The sequence below is a fragment of the Mustela lutreola genome, chromosome 8 (genome assembly GCF_030435805.1).
Source record: "Mustela lutreola isolate mMusLut2 chromosome 8, mMusLut2.pri, whole genome shotgun sequence".
Lineage (NCBI taxonomy): Eukaryota > Metazoa > Chordata > Mammalia > Carnivora > Mustelidae > Mustela > Mustela lutreola.
The window spans coordinates 78855482-78879900 of record NC_081297.1 but is presented as its reverse complement, the minus strand read 5'-3'; the positions used below and the strand labels follow the sequence as shown (position 1 = coordinate 78879900).

The following is a 24419-nucleotide window of genomic DNA, read 5'->3' as shown; positions in this document are numbered from 1 at the left end:
TCCTGGAGTCTGGATTTCTTTTTTTTTTTTTTTTTTCCTGAAAGAAAGTTTTAGTGTAGCTCTGTCTTGGATCCAAAACTTTAATACGAGAACTAGCTGGCATCATTTGTAGCTCTGGCTTTTATCTCATTTCTCTATTCTGCTGATCCTCCTCCCTGTGGAGGAAACAAAATTACATCCTAGGAATGTCAGCTATAACAAGCCTTTTAACCTTTCTTTATTTTGCTGTCATCAGTATTTTACTAGTGAGTATAATTCTACTTATTCTGCTTATTTAAAAATCATTTTGAAAACTGAATATGTACTGAAATTCAAAAAAGAAAGCTTTTGGATTGTTTGATTTTCAGTTTTAATAGTGCCTTTTATATGGAAAATTTACAACAGGAGGTTAGCATCCTATTTTGAGTTAGATTAAGTTTTTTCTATCCCAAATTGTTCCCAAATGGAATGGGCTCCAAAGAGAAACACATTAGGATATGCTCATTATATACTGTTTCTGTTTTTAACATCTTTGCACATGAAATGTTACTATAATTTGCAGCTGCTCTTCACCAGTACTTTGCAGCTAAATGCAAGTGATTAGGAAGGATGTGTGCCAGATGCTCCATTTATAATGCTTTATTACAAGCAATATTGGACTCCTCTGTGGTAATAAAATGCAGTGCTGTGATTCTGAGGCATTTTCTTAATTACAGAACCATATATGAAGTTACAGTGTACTAACTGAAATTTGTCCTTATATACATTAACCAAATTATTTGTAATAATCTTTAAATGTATTTGCTTTCTTTATTTTTAAATTGGCTAGTCCCTTCATTTCTTGTTACTTTGCTTTAGGACCCACAAGGATGGCTACATGGCTTTCTCTTTTTTAACATTGACAAACCTTTGCCTTGGAAAGAACCTAGAATATAGTGGGTTATAAAAAAAAAAAATAGGTACCAGGAAATGAAATCAGAATTTAAATTAAATTTGTGGATATGACTCAAAATGTTCACTGAGCAAGGTGAGTGAGACACAGAATATCCTCTCAGTTTAGGATTAGAATCTGGAAACTCTGGGTCTACATTTTAAGTTGTAGGTAATAAAATACCTCTCTATAGTATAGATGTCCTCTGAAGTAATAAAGCAATAGAACTAGCTGGTTTATTTTCTATCAATCAAGTTTAAAATGTTAAACTTTTTTGGAAGTAACATTGAATTAAAATGTTAATAAGCCTTTTGAGAAATAACATTTTAAACATGTGAAGTTAGTTTTAAAATCTGTTATAGACCAGTATGTCTTTGCCTTCCAAAGTATGTTCATTTTAAACATTTCTTTATCATATAGACAATGTGCTATTGAGTAGTGAACTGATTTAAAATTTATTTTTCAGATGAACCAGAAACTCGAGATGCGTGGTGGGCAGAAATCAGACAAGAAATAAAATCACATGCTAAAGCATTAGGCTGTCATGCTGTAGTGGGCTACAGTGAATCAACTAGCATCTGGTAAATGATAACTTGATTTCCTAGATGCTGTAATTTACCGATTGCCATCTGAAAGGGTAAAAGTTTTATGCAAGTATAAAGAAAAGAATTGTGGCATGATCTAGGAGCACGGGCCTTGGGAGTATATCAGACTGAGGTCCATGTGCCACGTTTGCCACTAAATTGCTGTAAAACTTTGGGAAAGTAACTACTCCTCTGAGCCTCAATTTATAGATTGAAATGGAGATAAAGACCACCTATCAATTAAGGTTATTGAAGAATTAAATGAGAATTGATACTGGCACACAGCAAGTATTAATTCTAGGCCGACTTTACTCCATTTTGTGGCCCTGCTGATTCCTTCCTCTGGAATATTGGGACCCTTGATCTATTGTAAATGAACTGCCATTTGTCTCTTAAGTTTGTCTGTAAACTCTTTCTGCCTTCTTTCACTAATCCTACCAACACATCATCCTTCTTGTCTCTGTCAAGTTAGGAAGGGACTTCCATACCCTTACTCTCAATTCCTTTTTCTCCTACCTTTCCTCTCAGCAAACTCTGGTACTTTCAAGTCCTTGCCATTCCACAGTTCAGACTTTTCTGCCTCCAAAATATTCTTCCACCTTTCTTAATTCTCTGCTGTCTCCACCAGTTGAACATGGTTACCCTCCTTTCAACAGCTTGACCTTGTGCTTTCTCATTCACAAGTCCTCCTCTATCCCCACTTAACTTTCAACCACATTTTGGACTTCATTATTGCTCAAAACTGTTTACCTTTAAAAATTTGAAACTATAAAATTTCACTTTTGGATCACAGCTTGATATTTTCCATCCATCTCATTTGCTCATTTACATCTGGCTTATTTTGACTCTTACCTTGACCAAGACTTTGCCCAGTTCCTTACTCAGGTTCTGATTTAACTTTATGACTGCCATTGATGAACCCTGTTTTTAGCCACTCAAAAAGTTTATAACAGGGACTCCTGGGTGGCTCAGGTCATGATCCCAGGGTCCTGGGATTGAGCCCCACATTGGGCTCCCTACTCAGTGGGGAGTCTGCTTCTTCCTCTCCCTCTGCCTGCTGCTCTGCATACTTGTACTCTCTCTCTGTCAAATAGATAAATAAAATCTTTAAAAAAAAGTTTATAACAGATATCATCTAGAAATTGTTTGACCTTCTGCTATCTTATTTTCCCACCTATTCTTGAATAATTCTTAACTGTCCCGCTGTTACACCAGTAGTTCTCTTGTGCCTATGGTGGTCTTTATTGTTAGGAGAAAAATGATTAGACTCCAGTAAATGTGGACATTACAGAGACATGCTGTTTTATCTTCTGAGGGTCCTTTCTTTTCTTCTGCTGACTATGTATGATGTTCTTGCACCTTCTTGTCCTCAGTGTAGCTGTTCTACTTGTATTAAAATAATAATTTTTTATGCTTAACCTGCCTTACTTCCCAGTAGATAGTCTTGGCTCATTCATAGTTTTAGTGTCATATGCTTTCAGTTCCTAGGGTTATAGTTTTTTGTTTTTAGTTTTTTTTAAATTTTTTAAAAAAGATTTTATTTATTTATTTGACAGAGAGAGATCACAAGCAGGCAGAGAGACTGGCAGAGGCTGGGGTGGGAGGAAGCAGGCTCCCTGAGGAGCAGGGAGCCCGATGAGGGACTCGATCCCAGGACCCTGGGATCATGACCTGAGCTGAAGGCAGAGGCTTAACCCACTGAACCACCCAGGCGGCCCCTAGGGTTATAATTTTAAAAGATGTAGTGGTGGTTTTTTTTGTTTTGTTTTGTTTTGTTTTAAGATTTTGTTTATTAGAGAGTGCAGGGGGAGGGGCAGAGGAAGAGAGAGACTCCTAAGCACAGAGCCTGACTCAGGGCTTAATCCCATGACCCAGAGATCATGATGTGAACTGAAATCAAGAGTGGGACACTTAACCAACTGAGCCACCCAGGAGCCCTTAAAAGATGGTTCTTGCCATCAGATTGATTTCTCCTGGAGGATTATGACAAGTATAACACATTTTATGATAGAGATGCTGTGGGATCCAGAGGATTGGAGTTTAGAAGTAAGATCGGAAGAAAGTGTTAATGAAAAAAAAAAAGTGTTAATGAAGTAACTGAAACGTCAAACTAAATCTCAGGGAATGAGTGTGAATTATGTGAATGAAGAGAGGAGGCATGAGGGGAGTGTTCCAGGGCAGAAGAATAGCATACAGAGAAGTCCAGAGGTATAGATTCAGTGTGGCAGGGGTTAGGTCACAGATAGATCCAGGGATCTACAGAAAGGAGTCAATTTACCTAGACATTTGAATTCACCTGATTCAAGCTTCTTTTTTCCCTCCAAACCTCAAAACAAGTCTTTGTGTTTAAATCCTATCTACAAATTTTGTTTCTGTTCTAATCCATCCGATTTACTATTACTGGATTAACTCTCTGAAATGTACTTCTGCTTCCATAGCTCCTTCTTACTTAATCCAGTACTCTCCGTGGCTCCACATTATTCTTTGACATTTCCAGTGCGCACTTAAACATTTTAAGACTGGCCTCTCTCTACTCAATTACCGATCAAGTGACCATTTCTTTCATGTCCTTTCAGGGTTCTGGTCCATTTATACTTTGTTTTCATCATTTTGTCCCTTGACTGCTACTTTTGTCATTTGCTTTAGGTGCTCTCATTCAATAATTTTATTGATTATGTAATAAATTGATATTATGTAATAAATGATATTGATTATGTAATAAAGAAAGAATTCTTTAGAAAATAACTTTTTAATTATACATATAATGATGTAGTTTAAGCTCCATTTAGTGTATTTTGGATACTGTTTGTTTCAAATACCTTTTGTTATTAAGTTTAAAGGTACAGCAATAATGATATTGATTATTACATATTAAGCTTTTAAAGTAACTAATGAACTTCAATGTCATTTAAACAGTGCTTTAATATAGTTTTATGGATTATTGCTGAATTCAGCAATATAATTTGTTACTACTTTTATTTTGAAACATTTCAGTATTTGTCCGTTTTACCATATTTAAAGGAATTTATTGTCATTAATATTATACTTTATCTTTTATACTTCTAAAGTAATAACTCTTGCCCTTTTCATTTTAATAATTATTTCTATTTTTTATTCTAGGGTAGGAGATAATCCTATGATATGATTAATATTTAGTAGAGTCTAACTTGAATTTAAATTGTCACCCTTATAATCACTTTGATATTGAACACTTTCCAAAGCTAGGCTCCCTGGAGATAATAACTATTTAATATTTTTTTCTCTTATAGTGAAGAGGTCTGTATTTTATCTGCATCCGGCACGGCAGCTGTACTCAACCCTAGATTTCTGCAGGATGGCACCGTGGAGGGCTGTTTGGAACAGAGGTTGTCATGGCAGCCTGGCTTCTTTTCTATAAGGGCAAGGAAGGGAGAAGTTGACTTTTAACTTTAGAGCCAGGATAATTCTGTATGAGGGTGGGTTTCAGCGGTACACTGTAGGGATCAGGACCAGCACACTTTACTGCTTTTTACCTAAAGAAGTACTGTTCTATACTATATGACACACCTTATTATAATTTTCCTAGTATCTTGATAAATTACATATGTGACTATCAGAGAATTTCAAGTATATATTTTTTGTTTGTTACAGTATAGAAATAATTTTTTATTTTTTCCTTTCCCTTAGTCTTACTTCTGAAATAGAAAAAGGTTGTAAAACAATTTGCATAAAGAAAATTTATAATTTATAAAACAAAACACTATTTTACCAGAATTATATATAAAAGCTCTTAGAAAGTGAAGTATAACTTTAATGTTTGTGAAAGTGAAATTAAATGAGATTACTTTTTAGTTTATTTATTCATCCCTTAATCTGTAGACTTCCATAAATGTCAAAAATGCTTCCCATAAACAGATGAGATTATCAAATACACATACATAAAACTGTTTGTTTGGTGCCAGAGTATACCTGGATAATGTAAATTTTAATTACCCCTTACTCCACTGTTTGCATACTTGCTTTATTTTTAGTGTAAATTTGCCAGTCTCTGTATAACAAAAATATTCTAGCTCAGGCAGGCAAACAGAAGACCTTGGTCGGTGTCTTCTTTAGCTTGTATTAAAAATGGATTTTGACTATAATATATTACTGAGCATTGAAAGTCATCATAAATAGGAAAATAGAGATGTGGAACATTGTGAAGTATATTAAAGATCAGAGTGTTCTGTTGAGAAAACTGCCTGCTGGTGAGTTGTCCCAGTGATGCTCCATACATAGTTCTGAAACATGTCAGTTGATTTTCATTCTTGAGTGGTTAGAAGTCCAATTGAGCAAATGACCTTTCCAATGCAGCTTGATTATTTTGATATTCTGGCTTGGGTGGATACAGTGAATTCTAATTCTCTTTTATGGCATTCTAGTGCAACAGATACCATCCCAATCTGCAAAAGAGGAAAATGCCCTTCTTTCTTGCTATACAATTATTTCTGCTTACTAGAGAAAATTTGAAAAATATAGGAGAGTAGAAGGAAGAAAACATCCCCCATTATCTCAATATTCAGAGATAGTCCCTTTTCTAGATTTCATATTTCGAATGTTTTCCTAAATTTAAATACTTCTATTTTTATGCCTATAATATTAAATCACTTAAGTTCAACTTTCTGTGAGGTGTTTAGTTAAAAATTGCCCCAGTTTTCATCCTTTTATGTCTTTTTGTAACTCATGGGCTTTGGTTCAAACAACCTGACATTAGAATCTGAGGTCGGGCGCCTGGGTGGCTCAGTGGGTTAAGCCGCTGCCTTCGGCTCAGGTCATGATCTCAGGGTCCTGGGATCGAGTCCCGCATTGGGCTCTCTGCTCAGCAGGGAGCCTGTTTCCTCCTCTCTCTCTGCCTGCCTCTCTGCCTACTTGTGATCTCTCTCTGTCAAATAAATAAATAAAATCTTTAAAAAAAAAAAAAAAAAAAAGAATCTGAGGTCTGCTACTTAGTATTTAGTGTGACTGAATAAGTTACTTAGTATCTCCAGTTAGTTTTAGGCCAAGAAGAATTAGTTTTTGTTACTGTTTGCTGCACATTATATTGGGTGTATGCTATGCTTATTAGCCTTTCTGGGTAAGTATTATTATTCTAGTTTTATAGATGAGGCTCTGAGAGGTTAAAAGATTTGTGTGAGGTCGCACAACTCCATTTAGAACCTGTTTGATTTCTCTATTACTTCTAATATACCAGAATGCCATCTCAACAATAAAAGAAGAATCTGGGAGTGATTAGATTTAGAGGGTTATTGTGGATATTTAATGAAATAATATGTACAAGGAACTTGCAAGAAGCCTGACTCATAATAGATACAGTACAGCATTCCTTTCTCTTTAATTTGTCCACTTGCCAAGTTTCAACTTCTAACAGGTCGCTTTAGCTTGGAGTGAATTGAGAACCCATGTCTTTCCGGAGCCCTAGAAGGTGTGGCTTTGTGAAAGTCTGGAGTTCTCCATGAACTTCCTTTTGCTTTCATTTCTGTTGTTCCCTGAATTTCCTGAGATTTGATGAGTGAAAAAAATACTTAATCATTCTAAAATGAATTCATAAACATTATTACAACAAACATTTTACAGTGATTGGGAAGGTTGTGTATGGTCCTTTGTGGTTTATATATGATATATATGTTGCTTGTGAAACGGTTCTCAGAAATCTTAAAAGCAGTCACTAGAAATTAGAAATATAAGATTATGCCTATTTTTGACTTTTTAAATTTTTAAATAGGTTTGTTTTTGATCATAATTTTTTTTTTCAAATTGTTAGATTGTCTGGTTAAAGAGATTTTTCTTCCTTGGGAATTCGTGTGTGTGTGTGAGTGTGTGTGTGTGTGTGTGTGATTCTATTTGAGTTATATTGGTATTTAACCATGTTTTTTTATGTTGTATCACAAAGAGCAACCTTTGGGATAATAGTGGTTTTTGTCAGGTGGGACATCCTCAAACGTATGAATTGATGCAAATCAGTGGCTACTTATGTAAGTCTTTTCTCATACGAAAGAGTATGGTTCTGATTTCATGGTCATTTTTAATTCTAGTAGTCATAGTGGTACTCTTGTAACCTATGGTGGTAGAAGTTGCAGTGTAGTGTGTATATAAGTACTGTATAGGAAAAATATATTTTTGAAAAAAATGCATAGAATTTTAAAGAAGTCTTTATTTTCTTTGTGTATTCATACAGGCTAGAAGAAAATTTGCCTGCTGGCTGTGGATTTTGCCACATACCATATGATGAACTAAATATGCCATTCCCAGCTCATCTCACGTACTGCTATAACTGCAGGAAACAAAAAGTTCCTGATGTTCTCTTTACAACTATAGACCTCCCAATAGATGCAACCGTTATTGGAAAAGGTTGTCTTATTCAAGCAAGGTATATTTACACAAACACTACTTAGGGTCCTTGAAAGAGTTATGGAGTATGAAGTCAAATAGACATGTTTCAAATGTCAGCTGTACTCCTTTCCTACCTGTGTGGTCCTGGGCAGGCTGGGCAATGCTATCCAAATCTTGTGTTTAATCACATACAAAATTGGGAGGAAGAATACACTCTTTATAAAACTCAAAAAAGTTCATAAACAAAAGCAGTTTTAAACACTTAAATTCTGTACAGACATTTATTATTATGAAGATTACTAATTAACCTGTTGTGGGCTAGTAATGTGTCTCTATTTTAAGGACATTATGTAATACATTTTAGAAATTAATTTTTTTTCTTTTAAAGAACAATGCCATCTAGTGTTTCTTTTATTAATTCATTTAGCTATTGACAGTTCCTTTTAAAATGTCCTGGAGTAGGACATGATAAATTGTGGTTGTCATGCAGGAAGTAGCTGTTACTGTCTAGGTCACTAACTACTGCCAGGTTGCCAAATCCATTGAGCAGTTCTGTCTTCCTCTTACTTGACATCTCAGCAGTATCACACAGTTGATCATTTTCTCCTTCATACTTCTTGACTTCATAGTGCCTCCTGCCACAACCTGCCCCAGGTTTTTCCTACCTTTATGCATAATCCTTAGTCTCCTTGTTGATTCCTCCTCCTTTTATTGATCCTAGAAAGGCCATGGTTCTGTACCCTCTTCTCAAAGCTCTCTCCCCAGTTGAACTCATCAACTCCTATAGGTCTGTGTGCTTTTTGTATGTTTGTGACTCTCACATTTACAACTCTAGTCCAGAACTTTCTGCTGAGCTTCAGACTCATATACTTTCATACCCGACTTTGAAGTCTTGTAGGTGTCATTTACTTTTTGAACCACTGATTTTTCTCCACTTCTTTCATATTAGCCTTCTTTATTTTATTTTATATTGTTTTATTTTATTTTGTTATTTATTTTTAAAAGATTTATTTTTAAAAGATTGCTCAGGGTCCCCTCTGAGCAAGGAGCCTGATATGGGACTCGATCCCAGGACGCTGGGATCATGACCCGAGTCAAAGGCAGACTCTTAACTGATGAACCACTCAGGTGCCCCTAGCCTTCTTTATTTTAACTAATGATCTCCTTGCTGTGTCTAATTCTTCATGCCAAATGTGGTATTCTTTGACACTGTCCTCCTGACTAACCTCTCTGCATCAGTTATTTTACAAAGTCATGTTGAGTTTTCTTTTCTTTTTTAAGATTTTATTTATTTATTTGACAGACAGAGATCATAAGTAGGCAGAGAGACAGGCAGAGAGAGGGGGAAGCAGTCTCCGTGGTGAGCAGAAAGCCCGATGCAGGGCTTGTTCCCAGGACCCTGGGATCATGAACTGAGCTGAAGGCAGAGGCTTTAACCCACTGAGCCACCCAGGCACCACAAATTTTATTTTCAAATGTATTTCTCATCTATTTACATTTGCTTTCATCTTGGACCTTCTATTTGGGATTGTTTTTCTTTTGCTAATACCCTTTAGTATTTATTTTGGTGGGTCTGCTGCTGGTGAACTGTCTATTTTGCTTGTCTGAAAATACTGACTTACCTTGAAAAGGTTTTGGGCTGCCATTTATTTTCTTGCAGCACATTGAAGATACTCTTCCATTGCTTTCTGGTTTTCATTACTACTATTAAGAAATAACCTATTAGATTAACTTTTATTATTTGTCCCCCTCCCCCACAACCAGGCTATGTGTGAGTTATTCTGTTTGTCTTTGGTTTTCTGCAATTGCCCTGTGAAATGTTAGGTATGGAATTCTTTTATCTTAATTGCTTTATATTGGGATTCTTGAATCTGTAGATTCTTTCATGTGCTTTAGACAATTTTTAGATATTAGTTCTATGTTTCATCTCTTTCTTCTTGATACTGAAATTAAAAGTGTTAGACTTTCTCGCTACCTCTTTTGTGTTATTCTCTTGTCTGTATTTTCTGTCATTTTGTCTGTGTCACATTTTGGATACTTTCATATCTATATTAAATTCTCTCATCAGCTGTCTCTAATATTCCAGTAAGCCCAATAATTGGGGTTTTAAATTTTTGATAATCTTTTTTTATTCTGTAAGTTTCATTTTGTTCTTTTTCAAATCTTTTATTATATGTTATAACCTGTGACTGATTCTTTAATGGATAGTTTTAATATCTGAAAAATATTTTTATTCTGTTACTTCTTTTCATTATTATTCATTGTGTTTTGTTTCCTTAGACTGTGATAGGCTCACAGAAAGTTGCAAAAGTGGTACAAAGAATCCCGCGTAGTCTTCACCCAGCTTCCTTCATTGGTGGCATTTTATACAGCTATAGTAGAATATCAACTAGGAAATTAACATTATTAATTGTTAACAATTAATTAACATTGTTAACTGTTAACCATACTACAGACCTTACTCAGTTTTTACACTTTTTAAAATTTGCATTCATTTGTGTATTTGTGTATATATGTATAATTCTATGCAACTTTATCCCACAAGTAGATTTGTGTAACCACCACCATAGTTAAGACACTAAACTGTGTTCCCTTACCACAAAAGAACCTCCTTGTGCTGTCTCCTTATGTTTATACTCTCCACTAACCCCTTGCCCTTGTCCTGTGATGCTTTTAAGAAGATTCTTAGAAATACATAATTTATCCAGTGTTTTGTTTGTTTTAGGTAGGAGGGAGTTAATGTCCACCAGTCTTCAGAGTGTCATCCCTAGATTAGTAGGATCACCAGCCTTGAGAGAACTTATAGAAATGACGATTCTCAGGCTCTACTCCAGACCTATCGAATGAGAATCTCTGGGGATGGGTCCTAGTGATTGTTTTTTAATGAACTCTCAAGCTGAAGATTGGTAACTACTAACATTAATACCCTTTGTTAGTTTGGGGATCTTTCCTTCATCTTTACTGCTACCTTTTTAGTCTAAGCTGTCATTGTCTGTCACCTATATTGCTTCTTGTTACCATTTCCTCATCAGTTCTGTCATCCTTATTCCATGTTCTGTGTAGGAATATAAGTGATATCTTAAAACATAAATTGGATCATGTTACTACTTAAAAACATACCTGAATTTCTCATTGCTGGTAGAATAAATCAGATTGCTTAGCATGACCTGTAAGCCCCTAACATGATCATGTCCCCGTTTAACTGCACCCCCATCCATGCTGCTCTCACCCTTACTCACTTCACTTTAGCACAGTAGTTTCCTTTTGGTTCTGCTAATACATCCGCCCCATTCTGTAATTGTGTTTCTCTAGCTTTCTTGGCTCCATCTTGTTTTTAAGATCCCAAGTCAGGTATCCTCTCTCCTGTGAGGCCTTCTCTCTAGTTATTCCAATTCACGTCACCTGGTTCATTTTCTTCAGACACCTGAGTCTTCAACATAATCCAACCTTACCTTGTTTCTTTGTTTATTTCCATCCCCCTCCACTGGAATATAACCATGAGAACGGGGGCTCTGTGTTTTGTTTGTTGATTAGTGCTCACTATCTAGAACAGGGCCTAGCACATGGTAGATGCTAGGGAAAGTTTTGTGTTCTTTGAATGAGTAAATTAACTTTTTTCCTTTGCTGTCCATTCATCATATGACCACATGGAGTTATGAAACCTAAGATTTTAAATTATATTCTCTAGTGATCTTGACTGGTAATTTTTTCATTTCTAGAGATGTTTGAGATTTTTCTTTTTCATTTATTAAGATAGGACTTTTAGCGAAAGCATACACAATGAAAAAACTGACAGAAAAGATTATTGATATAACTTAATAAGCCCATTTGAAACAAGTAAATGTTTTAATTAAGTACACTTATAGAAAGTTTTAAAAATTGGACATTTCTTGAGATAGTACCAGGAATACTGTCTAGTGACTGAATTATTTTCCTTAACAGGTTATGTCGCTTGAAAAAGAAAGCACAGGCAGAAGCAAATGCCACAGCTATCAGTAATCTGTTGCCATTTATGGAATATGAAGTGCATACTCAGCTAATGAATAAACTAAAACTCAAAGGAATGAATGCTTTATTTGGACTGAGAATTCAGATCACAGTGGGTGAAAATATGTTGATGGGCTTAGCGGTAAGTTTAGATGTTTTGGTTTTGTTTTGTGATTCCTGTAGTTGTAATAGATTCTGTTTCATGTGATTCAAAGAGTCTTTTAAAGGGACTTATTTAAAGAAACTGGCATTAAGATCTTTAAGGGTTGGGACATTATAGGAAGTAAAAAATAGGGTTATAGGCTTTTAAACATTTTATTTTTATAATTATGAATTATTTAAAATTCAACTAATGAAATTATATAGAATTTATTTATATTATATTTTTATATTCTGACAATCTCAATAGTGAGATTTCTTTTTTTTTTTTTTTAAAGATTTTATTTATTTATTTGACAGACAGAGATCACAAGCAGGCAGACAGGCAGGCAGAGAGAGGGAGAGGAGGAAGCAGGCTCCCTACAGAGCAGAGAGCCTGATGCGGGACTTAATCCCAGGACCCTGAGATCATGACCTGAGCCGAAGGCAGCGGCTTAACCCACTGAGCCACCCAGGCGCCCCAATAGTGAGATTTCTAAAAATTATTACGTGTAGCTTGTTTAGTAAGTGGGTCATCATTTTTCTGGACGTTATTATTTTTTATGCATTGCTAAGACAAGATTTCTCCTCAGCGCAGTTGATATTCGGGACTGGAACCCTCTTCATTGTAGGAGGCTGTTGTGGTCACTGTAGAATGTTTAGCAGGCACCCTGGCCTCCGCCCACTAAATGCTTCCCTTCAGTGTGATGAACAAAAATGTTTCCACACATTACCAGATGTCCCTGCAGGGGCACAATCACTCCTGAGGGGGAGGACCACTATGCTAAAATAATCTTTAGTCGTAGGAAGAAAATAAAGCAATACATATGAAACAGCCTACGGCTGGATATGGAATTAAGTTTCATCGTAAATGTGCTCCTGTGGTCAACAGTGGAATGTGCAATGAAGTATGTGTTTCTTTTTCTTTTTTTTTTCTTTTTTTTTTTTTAAAGATTTTATTTATTTATCTGACAGAGAGAGATCACAAGTAGGCAGAGAGGCAGGCAGAGAGAGAGAGGAGGAAGCAGGCTCCCTGCTGAGCAGAGAGCCCGATGCGGGACTCGATCCCAGGACTCTGAGATCATGACCTGAGCCGAAGGCAGCGGCTTAACCCACTGAGCCACCCAGGCGCCCTCTTTTTCTTTTTCTTAAGTATGTTTTTCTTAAGTGTTGATATATTGTGAGGCAGTAGAGGGGTGCTGGGTGTTTCAGTGGGTTGAACATCTGACTCTTCACCCCAGCTCAGGTCCTGATCTCAGAATCATGAGTCTGAGCCTGCACTGGGCTCCATGCCCAGCATGGAGCCTACTTAAAAAAATAGAAAAAGAAACGTTATGAGGAAGTGGGAAGGTCTTTATCTCAGCTTTATGTTCATCTTGTCTTATTAGAAAAGAAGTTCTGACTAAAAAGTCATCATGGGGAAAGCAAGAGTTGTCTTTATAAGTTGTTTGAGACCCAGAGAACTAGGTGCCTGCACAATATATACTGACCAGGTAGAAACTGATTAACAGTATTTATGGAAATCCTCTCCTATTTTAGACACTTGGCTAGCTACAATCTTTATCTGTGACACTGGCACTTTCCAAATTGGAATTCTCTGCCATCTTTCTGAGATGCATAGAAATTTAATTTAAAGAAATTTACAGAACTTGAATTTTTTTTTTTAATTTTTTTTTAATTTTTTTTCTCAGTATGCATTTGTAGATTAAATGCTAAACTATTTCCTGTTCATGCATTTACAAATATGTAAATTGCTGTATGTAGGGGATAATTGTGTGATAATGATAAACTAATCAGGTAATCATAATTTCTATAGCAAGAGATTTCTATAGCAAGAGTGATTAATGAAAGTAATCTGATTTATATTAAAATATTTGATATCTAGATTAACTTGTGAAGAAAGTGTTCATTGTAATTCATTCATCTAAAAACTTTCATGCTTAGCAATTATTAAACATGTATAATTTGGCTGAATACAAAACTGTCATTATTGGTGGGTGTTTGTGAAACTAAGACTTGATTCAGATTCAAAGATTTAAAAAGCATTGTGCCAGCTGTATCAAATACTTCTGGTGGTTGAGCCCCAGAAAACTAGTTTGTGTAATTTTTCAATGTCTGCCTAAAATACTGCCTTTTCTGATTCTTGCTAGTCTTTTCCTTCTTGACCACTAGTGACACTCATTATAATTGTTTGAGATTTTGGTCTTTGTGCTGTGGTTTACCTTGTGCAGTTAAGTCTCAAGGCCCCAGGAGTAGCTTCCGTGGTAATTGATCTCTGATGAATGTCTACTGCGTGTCTGGCTCTGTGCTACTCCAAAAGGAATGCAAGGTTACTTTATTAGAGGGGAAAATGGATGCTGTGATAGATTGAGACTTGTCCAAAGTGGTATGATTACATATACTGGAACTGAATTTCAAACCTAGGCCTGTCTTATTCCAGAGTCTGTGTTCTCAAGCTTTCTGGACTGTTGCCTTGTTAGTGAGCACAGTTAGAATGTGTTAGAGGTGGTGTGCTAAAGTTTCATACGGCAGGAGGGTTCTGAGCTTGAGTATTAGAGACTGGGTCATAGACACAGTCATGGGCACTGACAAACCAGGAGAGAGAGCTTCTGAGGATCAGTTTCATCTACTGCACAGACATCATCATAGAGTATCATACCCTTTTTAGGATGAACTTTCACAAAATTGGCATTTGATTAGAAAGAATAATAATAACCCACACAGGAGTGCCTGACTCTTGATTTCAGCTCAGATCATGATTTCAGGGTCAGGAGACTGAGCCCTGCATTGGCTCAACAGGGCATGGAGCCTGCTGAAGATTCTCTCTCTCCTTCTCTGCTCCTCTCCGCTCCCCCCCAACTCACTTGCATACACTTTCTTTAAAATAAAATAAAATAAAATAAAATTTCACAGTTCAAAATACACAAGTGTCCAGAGTTAAAAGAAATGTCTTTTCTTGTCTGCATTCTACTTCTTCGATGTTAACAATTTGATATTTATACTTGTATATATATATATTTGTTGCTTTGCTTATGTAAGCATGTTTAAATGTAAATGCACATAAGGGTGTGTGTGTGTGTGTGTGTGTGAAAATACTGTGTTTCATATTTCCTTTAATAGTTTTCTAATACTGCTGGCATGTGGTACCATTACAGAGTCAGAGATTAATAGTGATTTAATTAACTATTTAAAATAAATCTATATTAAGTAGTTTCCTTTCTTGGTAATTATGAAGTGGGGTGGTGTCATGAAAAGTTCTCGGGCTTTAGATTTTTTTTTTTTTTTTTTTAAACTTGAGACAGAAAGATCCCACAAGCAAGAGGGAGGGGGAGAAAGAGGGCGAAGCAGGCTCCCTGCTGAGTACGGAGCCTGAGGTCCTGAAGCCCAGGATTGTGACCTGGGCTGAAGGCAGATACGTAACCAACTGATCCACCCAGGTGTCCCAGGTTCTTGGATTTTAGAATGAGAAACATATTCAAATCTCTTCTCGACGTTTATTGACAGTATGATCTTGAGTAAGTTTCCTGTCCTTTTTGAAGTTCAGTTTCTTCACTGGCTTTGCAAAATTTTCCCTTTTACTTTGTCACTTTAAAGGGACATTATTTAATCAATCATGAAACATTTACTTTTCAACAACTTTTAAACTTTTTTTTTCTACACTATTTTTCAATGCAGTTTATTTTTTACAATCATAAGGTAGAAATTGAAAAGGGCTGTTGGGTATGCAGTGAAAAGCAAATCCTTCTTTCAATGCTGGCCCACCTGCCTACCCAGGATTCTCGCCAGAAGCAACCAATTCCTGTTACCAGTTACGTGTTTCTGCACTCTTCCAATGTACGTCCCATACGTGCACTGATGCTAATTATATTTTTCCTCTAAGGCAAAGACCTCTTTCATAAATGTGAAAACTTAAGGACTGTTATTCTTTAGATAGTTTTTTCTGATTATTTCCCCCATTATTTTTACAAGTCGGCCACAGGTGTATATTTAGCAGCTTTACCAACGCCTGGTGGCATTCAGATTGCTGGGAAGACTCCTAATGATGGCTCCTACGAACAGCATATATCGCATATGCAAAAGAAGATAAATGACACAATTGCCAAGAATAAAGAATTATATGAAATCAATCCTCCGGTAAGTGAAATAAATCCACATTGTGACTATGTAAGTTATTGTTTAGGGGTTAGCTTGTTTTGGCGTGATTTTATTTTGGACATAAAATATTTTTTTTTGCTGTCCTCATTACTCATTCTTTTCACCTTTCTTTACATTCATGCTCAAATGTCTCCTTTTAGGGAGCTGACTCTGACTGCCTTATTTGAAAATTGTTTTCTTCCATCAATTTTTGATAACCCCCATCCCCCCTTTTTGTTTGTTTTTTGTTTCTCTTGTGAGTGTGTGTAAACCCAAAGAAATACGTTTTTTCTATTTGTCATTGCTTGTTATTCCTAGTAGAATAAAACTCCCTTGGGGGACTGTATTTCTGAGGCCTGGAACAGTTCTTTCTAGTAGTATCCTCTTGATGAAATAAATGGTTTGAATGTTCATTTTTAGTTAAAAGAAAGATTTCTTATTTATATGCTTAAAATGGGAAAGAATACACCATTTTTCTTTCTTTCTTTCTTTCTTTTTTTTTAAAGATTTTATTTGTTTATTTGACAGAGAGAAATCACAAGTAGATGGAGAGGCAGGCAGAGAGAGAGAGAGGGAAGCAGGCTCTCTGCTGAGCAGAGAGCCCGATGCGGGACTCGATCCCAGGACTCTGAGATCATGACCTGAGCCGAAGGCAGCGGCTTAACCCACTGAGCCACCCAGGCGCCCCTACACCATTTTTCATTTTAGCTTCTTTCTCAGGATTTTCCTACCTGCCACTTTCATAGGCAGTCTTTGATACTAAGTGTGTAGGAGGTGTCACAGTGTCTCTTACTCTGAGGGTGTCTCATAGCCAGAGTCTGAATTGAAGGAAAGAAGTGTTGGAGTTAGAAGGAATCTATTTGTTTTCTTATGAGTGTCCAATCATGAAATACTTCAGTACAAAGAAAGTGTTTGGATAACATTATTATGGTGATTATTTGATTTTATACACACTATTGAATTTTGGTTGATTATCTGGGACAGTGCATCTGCATTCTTAACTTCAGACTTACAGCTTTCTCACAGAGTTCAGCTGAGAGGAATTTCAAAGATACAGTGGTGGTAGATAGTGGTCACATGTGACTATAGAGCACTTGGTATGTTTCTGGTCTGAACTGAAGGGTGCTATCAGCATAAAATACACACTGGATTTTGAAGACTTAATAGAAAAAAAATATAAGTTATCTCAAGTATCTTTTTATATTAATTACATGTTGAAAGTATAATCTTTTGGATATAGTGAATTAAGTATTTTATTAAAATTGACTTTGTTTCTTTTTGATTTTATTACCTACGAGGTGTGCTTTGTATTTCTGTTGAACAGTGCTGATACAGAGCTTCTTTAAATTCACTAAGGAAGTTGATGTGTTAATATATGTTTAAATAGCCATTGTAAAAGTTTTCCACACAACACTACTGACTGCTTGTTGGCAGTACATTATTTTTCTTTTATAATTATGTTTTGATATTTGACAAATAGTGTTTATGCCTCTTGGGGAGAATAATTTGCAAAGCTTTATGTTAGGGCTTCATGAAAGAACCTGAACTCTTGCTTACCAGTGTTCATCAACTATGTACTTACCATGCTGACCTCCCACAGGAAGAATTGACCCCTTCCTCCGTTACATTCCTGGTGTTTCTGTATGTGCTTCTGTCATAGGGCTTGTTCCATATTACTGCACTTAGCTTTTACATGTCTGTCTGGCTTTATGAGCCTTTTAAAGTCCAACATATTTAGAGAACGTGAATTAAATTATTTCATCTAGTCAATAAATATTTATTGAGCTTTTGTATTAGCAGTACATTTTAGAGGGGGGAATAAATCTGTCACGATTCTTAAAATTTCAGCATATCTAGATTTAATGTATTGAATACGACTGTATTTCCACAAAAAGACTAGCTTATGAATTTTCTAATATGTCTCTCCTTATTTTAGCATAACATCTCAGAATTTGTTTGACAAAGTCAGTGTAGTAGGTCACTAGTCATATTACAGTTTCATCTTTTCTTCTTCTGAGAGAATGTATGCCCACCCTGAAAATGTGGATCAGTGTGTTTCTTGTCTTAGGAAGGTAGCTCCAGCTGAAGTGAATGTTCTTGTTTGATTTTTTTTTTCTCAGCACTAAAAAATCTTTCAAATGCAGAGATGTAGTACCACTTAACTGGAGATAATTCAGGCAAACAAAGGTATCAAAAGGTGCAAAACTTTCAGAATAACAAACAGGACCAGTGGTGAAATTTCATTATGAATCTGAGATATATTAAATCCTGGATAGTTGCTTTCATGAGGTCCATAATATAATGACAGAAGCATAACCAAATCTTAAACTATTAAAAATTATAAAAAGAAAGGTGTTATCTAGTGGGAAGAGCATTGCACTGGGTAGGTTTATCACTTAAAGTAGTTTTCAAGCCCAGGCAAACTGCTTTACCTCTGAAGTAAAGCTCTTTCTCATTTTATAGGCGTTATAATAGGCACCCTGTCAGAATTATACAGGGCAAGTTAATTTGGGGTATAAATAAGAGAAATGAATGTAGAATTGCTTTATAGATCACTATTATGAAATTGTGATAGTCTCTCTTTTTTTTAATACTTTATTTATTTGACAGAGATCACAAGTAGGCAGAGAGGCAGGCAGAGAAAGTGAGGAGGAAGCAGGCTCCCTGCTAAGTAGAGAGCTCGATGCGGGGCTCAATCCCAGGACCCTAGGATCATGACCAGAGCCGAAGGCAGAGGCTTTAACCTACTGAGCCACCCAGGTGCCCCCAAATTGTGGTAGTCTTATGTAAGGTATGCACTAGTGATGAACATTTAAAGCTTCATTTTGAAAAGAAATTCTTATACTCTCTCTCTTTTTTTTTTAAACATAGCTTTGTTATGCCAACAATAGGCTATGTTTTTTGCATTTGTGCTCACGTATTCACATTCTGATAGTCCTTGTAGCCAACAGATATTTAGAATCTCTGGTTGGCTCTGATCTTTGACTGTGTAGTAGTAGGTAAAAGCTTGCAAACCCATATGGGGTCACACCATACACTGACCTCAATAAGATCATTGTTGTAGCTACCAAAGTTTATTTACCTTAATTAGTTATACAGCAAATACCTGCATAATATATGTATTATGTATACATGCACACATTTATCATAGTCCTCATTTTATTATGTGGAGCTTTGAAAAATTACCACTGGATAAGAAAAGATAAAAAAGGTGAGAATCCTTTTCGGAGACTACATTTTTAATTTTTTCTGGGCTTTTCGGTCTTTTAAATGCTGAGTAGAAAATACCTTTTGAGGGGCGCCTGGGTGGCTCAGTGGTTTGGGCTGCTGCCTTCGTCCTGGGATTGAGCCCCGCATCGGGCTCTCTGCTCCGCAGGAAGCCTGCTTCCCTCTCTCTCTCTCTCTCTGCCTGCCTCTCTGCCTACTTGTGATCTCTGTCTGTCAAATAAATAAATAAAATCTTTAAAAAAAAGAGAAAATACCTTTTGATTTGAAAGGACTGCCAGTTCCCTACTCGTTGTGGTGTCCTCTCTGTACACTAGATGTCAGTATTGCCTTGCTAGTTGGCAGTCCTATATGTTTATGGATAGGTGTAGCCAGGCTGCTATTATTGATAAAAGGAAATATCCGTGTACTCTATAAAAGGCTAATTAGTTATGAAAGTTAAAATTAAATATAGGCTGTGAATATATTTTTTAGACTTCTTCTCTACAGATATTTATTAATATAAAAACTTAAAATCAAACTGAAGTGTATAAGTATGAAATCATGTTATATATCTGAAACTAATATAATGTTATATGTCCATTATACTTGAGTAAAAAGAAAAAAAGTCTACAGTTTACAAAATAACGCCAAAACTGAAAAAGACTATCTCATATGACATAAAGCAAATGTATTTCTTTTAGGATATATCTGAAGAGATTATAGGATCACCCATCCCAGAACCTAGACAGCGCTCAAGACTTTTAAGATCTCAGTCAGAAAGCTCTGATGAAGTTACGGAATTGGACCTTTCACATGGGAAAAAAGATGCTTTTGTGTTGGAGGTATTACTGCTTTAGATTAATTTCTCAAAGTTTTTGGAAGATAAGATGTATATTGTTACAATCAGATCCTAAATTGATGTGACGTGATTTTGTATTATTGCAACTGCTGTAAATATACAAAAGGTTTATTATAGAAATTATAGCAAATTTGAAAATATTAGAAGTTGGTAATATATTTTTTGATTAAGCCCAGGTACAATAATGCAGGTGGTTTTGGAAAAATTAATGTATGGGTTGAAATAAAATTAAGATAATGCCTAAACTAAAAAAATAATGCTTAATTCTTAGAGCTATTTTTGTAAACTTGAATGAATTTAAAGTGCTGTTTTTTGATTTACTGTATTTACTTGCTTCATGTGTTATATAACATGTTAGTATAATTGTATCCTTTCACATGTGTATAATAGCACTACAAATTCTGAGTATAGTGTTTTCTTACTGAATTCAGAAGGTATGGTTGAGCTTCCATTATAAAAATACACTCAGACCTTTCCTGGAGAATAAATGTGGCATGGAAGATCTATGGAGCCTCCTGCCTCGCAAGTCTGCTCCCTTTGCCCTGCCCTATAAACAGTTAGCTTCAATGGGGATAAATGATCTTCCTTTGGTATTAAGGAAAGGAAAACAATTGAGGATACTCAGAAATGTTCTGGTAAGGTTCCAGTTGAGAGAAAAACATCAGATGCCTTTACTTTAGTAAAGCAGGAAGCTCATGGTAGAATTTTTTGGGGATGGGGTTAGACATTTGAAGAATCTAGAACAGTGCCTATGGACGTGATTAGGATGTCAGCCATGGGAAATGCACAAGACTGAACTGAGGTGAGAGTGTTGACTTGTAGAAAACTCAGACTATATGGATGTTTGCCTGTTTCTCATATTTTTCTACAGTCTGAGAATGAACAAAAATTGGAGGTTGGTAAAAGAAAATGTCAGACTGAGGAGGTAAAAGGTGCTAGGGTACTTTTTGGGGTAGTGCTACTCAAAGTGTGCTGTGACTGCCTAGATAGCATCAGCACCATCTGGAATCTTGTAAGAAATGCAAATTCTGGAGCCCGTACTTCAGACCTAGTAAATGAAAATTAACTAAATGAAAATTTCAAAGTAGGCCCCAGGAATCTGTTTAACATTCTAGAGCATTATTGATCTTTATGGTCCTAGATCCTGGCTAAGTAGAGAGTGAAAGTGCTTCAGATCTGGGTAGAAGGCTGAGAGGAAGGTGCAGATTCAGTACGAGAGGGAACAGACAGGACATTGTAGTTGGAACTGGGTGTGGAATGTTTTTGGGAATAGTGGGCCGAGATATGGCCGTGACTGGATAGCTACGGTAAAGTTAAAAATGGTTCTTCAAGTCTCAATGGTAATGTGAAGGGACACTTGAAGTGTGTGAGAGTCAGTCAGATTCCTGCTGTATAGATGAATGTCAGCATATGTCTAGTTGGATGGTTTCACTATTTATTATTCACAATGGAATATTGTGAATTGTGAATAAGAAAAATAGGATTTGGATTTATTTTTCTTAGCTATGCCTTTAATTATCCCTATGTAATTTAGTTTTAAAGCAGTTTTGTATGTAAGTCAAAAGATCTTTTAAAATTGCCTTTATTAACTTATACAAGTAGAGATAATTGTTTATATCTGTATAAGCCTTTTGAAACATGTACTCATAAAGGCTTGAGAAAAGGCTCTCTCTTTTTTTTTTAACTGAGTATACTTTATAATGTGAAATATTTACTTAGAAGTATTTATAATAAGTAATGTGGAGAAATTTACAGATAATAGAACTTTTTTCTTTTTTAAGATTCTATTTTTTTATTTGAGAGAGAGAGAGAGAGCAGAAGGTCAGAGACTCAGACTCCCTGTGGAGCTGGGAGCCCTATGTGGGACTCGATCCTGGTACTCCAGGATCATGACCTGAGCTGAAGGCAATTGCTTAACCAGCTGAGCCACCCAGGCACCCAGAGCTTTTTTTTTTTCAAGTTTTGTATTTTAATTTAGGGGAAAATGGCTCCACTTTTTCTTGACTCTTGTGTTTTCTATTTAGTAAATAATAAAAACAATGCTTTTTTAAAAATTTGAAGTTATTATACATTTAGTACTTACACAATAGTTCTAACCCTTTTATTTTCAGATTGATGACACAGATGCTATGGAAGATGTACATTCTCTGCTTACTGATGTTCCTCCTCCTTCAGGTGAACAGAAAAAACATACTTTTGAGATGAGATTCGTTTTATATGTCAATATTTTAGTTCATAAATTATTATAGTAATACTAAATTTATTTTAAAGGCTTTATCAGTGTCACATCCTGTTATGTACTTTGCTGCTCCAAGGCTAATAAAACATAGTTTACAATTACTTATGTTAGAACTTAGGTGAACTGAATGGGTGCCTGACCGGCTCACTCAATAGAGCATGTGACTCTTGATCTTGGGATTGTAATTTCGAGCCCAATGTTAGAGATGGCTAAAAACTAAAATCTTAAAAAAAAAAAAATGCAGGTGAACTAGATTTTTATCTTTATTTTTTATTTACTTATTTAATTTGTTTTTCAAAGATTTTATTTATTTGACGGGGACACAGCGAGAGAGGGAACACAAGCAGGGGAGAAGGAGAAGCGGGTTTCCCGCTGAGCAGGGAACCTCGATGCCGGGCTCAAACCCAGAAGAGAGCTCATCTACATGAGCAGGGGAAGGAGCAGAGAGGGAAGCGGAGAGGATATCAAGCAGACTCCTCACTGAGCACAGAGCTTGTGAGGCTTGATCTCAGGGCTGTGAGAGTCAGATGCTTAACTGACTTGAACCACCCAGGTACTTCTAGGTAGACTGATTTTTAATCCTTTCATGTTAATACATTAAAAAAAAAACACCCAAACTCATAATTTATTAAGATGGTCTAAAGTTTACTGAAAGTGTAGTGTTTTAGAAAAAAGAATAAATGGATCTTATAGTTAGAATTCCATGTAATAAGTGAAACATGTTATTCTTTAACATAAAAATAGATAAAATAATATCATATAGTTTAACTATGATTTATTTTGACAGGCTTTTATAGTTGTAATACAGAGATTATGCCTGGTATAAATAACTGGACATCTGAAATACAGGTAAACCTTTCATAATTTTAAGCAACTACAACATTTATGATTTTAGCAAGTTCCTTCTTAATATGTTTTCTCTTTGACCACCTTATTGCAACTAAAATGTTAGCCTTTTTCATACCACATTATTTGTTATTACTCATTATTTGGCAGTTTTATCAACTGTCACAGTATTTAGATAAAAATAATAAAATGTCATGCTATTATATCTCCCCATATTTAGATGTTCACATCAGTAAGAGTAATCCGATTAAGCAGCCTTAACCTGACTAATCAAGCCCTTAATAAGAACTTTAATGATCTCTGTGAAAATTTGCTCAAGGTAGGAACATTTTGACTATATTTTAATTAAATCTCCTAAGAATTATGCAGTTAAAAAAGAAAAGTATATATTATCTGGAATATCTTACACAGTTGTGGGCTGAATGATTTTTATTTACATATTATATTAATCTTAACTCTCTCATCTGGTAAAATGCTAAAGTTGTGCTCTCCATCTTCATATGCCACATGATTAAATATATTTTAAGTTATTTTATAACTTTAAGCTTCAAAGAAATGTATTGCATATGTGTAAATTTTAAAAAATCTTTTGTCTTATATTTTTATGACTTAGTGATAATATGATTAAATCTTTTATTATTATTTAAAATAATCTAAGAGTACACAAAATAGAAGTGGACCAGCTTTGCTTTAATCTTTTAAAACTTTTCTTTTGCCATGATATAATGTGCAGTGGAAAATCAGTTTAAAAAAATTTTTAAATGGAAAGAAGTGATATTACTAATATATTCTATTATGTAGAGCCTGTATTTTAAACTGCGGTCTATGATCCCCTGCTGCCTTTGCCACGTAAATTTTACAGTATCTCTGCCTGAAGATGAACTAATACAGGTAATTAAGATTCGGTTTATTGTTAAAGAAAATTTCTGACTTTTATCTGATCTATTTTAATATTATAAATCTGCCATAACTGAATAAATATAAAGGATTTTACTTCAAAATATTTTTAAACAAACATACTAGAATGAATCAGACCACATATGTTTTATTTTTCTAAATTTTGAATTATCAAAGGTAGAATCTCATTTCTGGCATATATGTAATAGGATGCGTACTTACACGGGATTTCTTCAGTCCCTATGTTTTAGAGAAGGTACTTCAGTTCTT

At 35.4% G+C, this 24419-nt stretch overlaps 1 protein-coding gene across 23 annotated transcripts in view; it reads left to right on the top strand.

Moving 5' to 3' along the window:
* Nucleotides 1-24419, top strand: part of C2CD5 (C2 calcium dependent domain containing 5) — a 98260-nt gene that overhangs the window by 55425 nt on the left and 18416 nt on the right. For all 23 annotated transcript variants that reach the window (XM_059185745.1, XM_059185736.1, XM_059185734.1 and 20 more), the window contains 10 exons: nucleotides 1377-1491; nucleotides 4764-4859; nucleotides 7688-7879; nucleotides 11785-11971; nucleotides 15937-16101; nucleotides 20010-20150; nucleotides 22279-22342; nucleotides 23194-23255; nucleotides 23473-23571; nucleotides 24054-24143. In XM_059185745.1, the coding sequence (XP_059041728.1) occupies nucleotides 1377-1491; nucleotides 4764-4859; nucleotides 7688-7879; nucleotides 11785-11971; nucleotides 15937-16101; nucleotides 20010-20150; nucleotides 22279-22342; nucleotides 23194-23255; nucleotides 23473-23571; nucleotides 24054-24143 (1211 nt within the window). The remainder of the gene's footprint in view (nucleotides 1-1376; nucleotides 1492-4763; nucleotides 4860-7687; nucleotides 7880-11784; nucleotides 11972-15936; nucleotides 16102-20009; nucleotides 20151-22278; nucleotides 22343-23193; nucleotides 23256-23472; nucleotides 23572-24053; nucleotides 24144-24419) is intronic.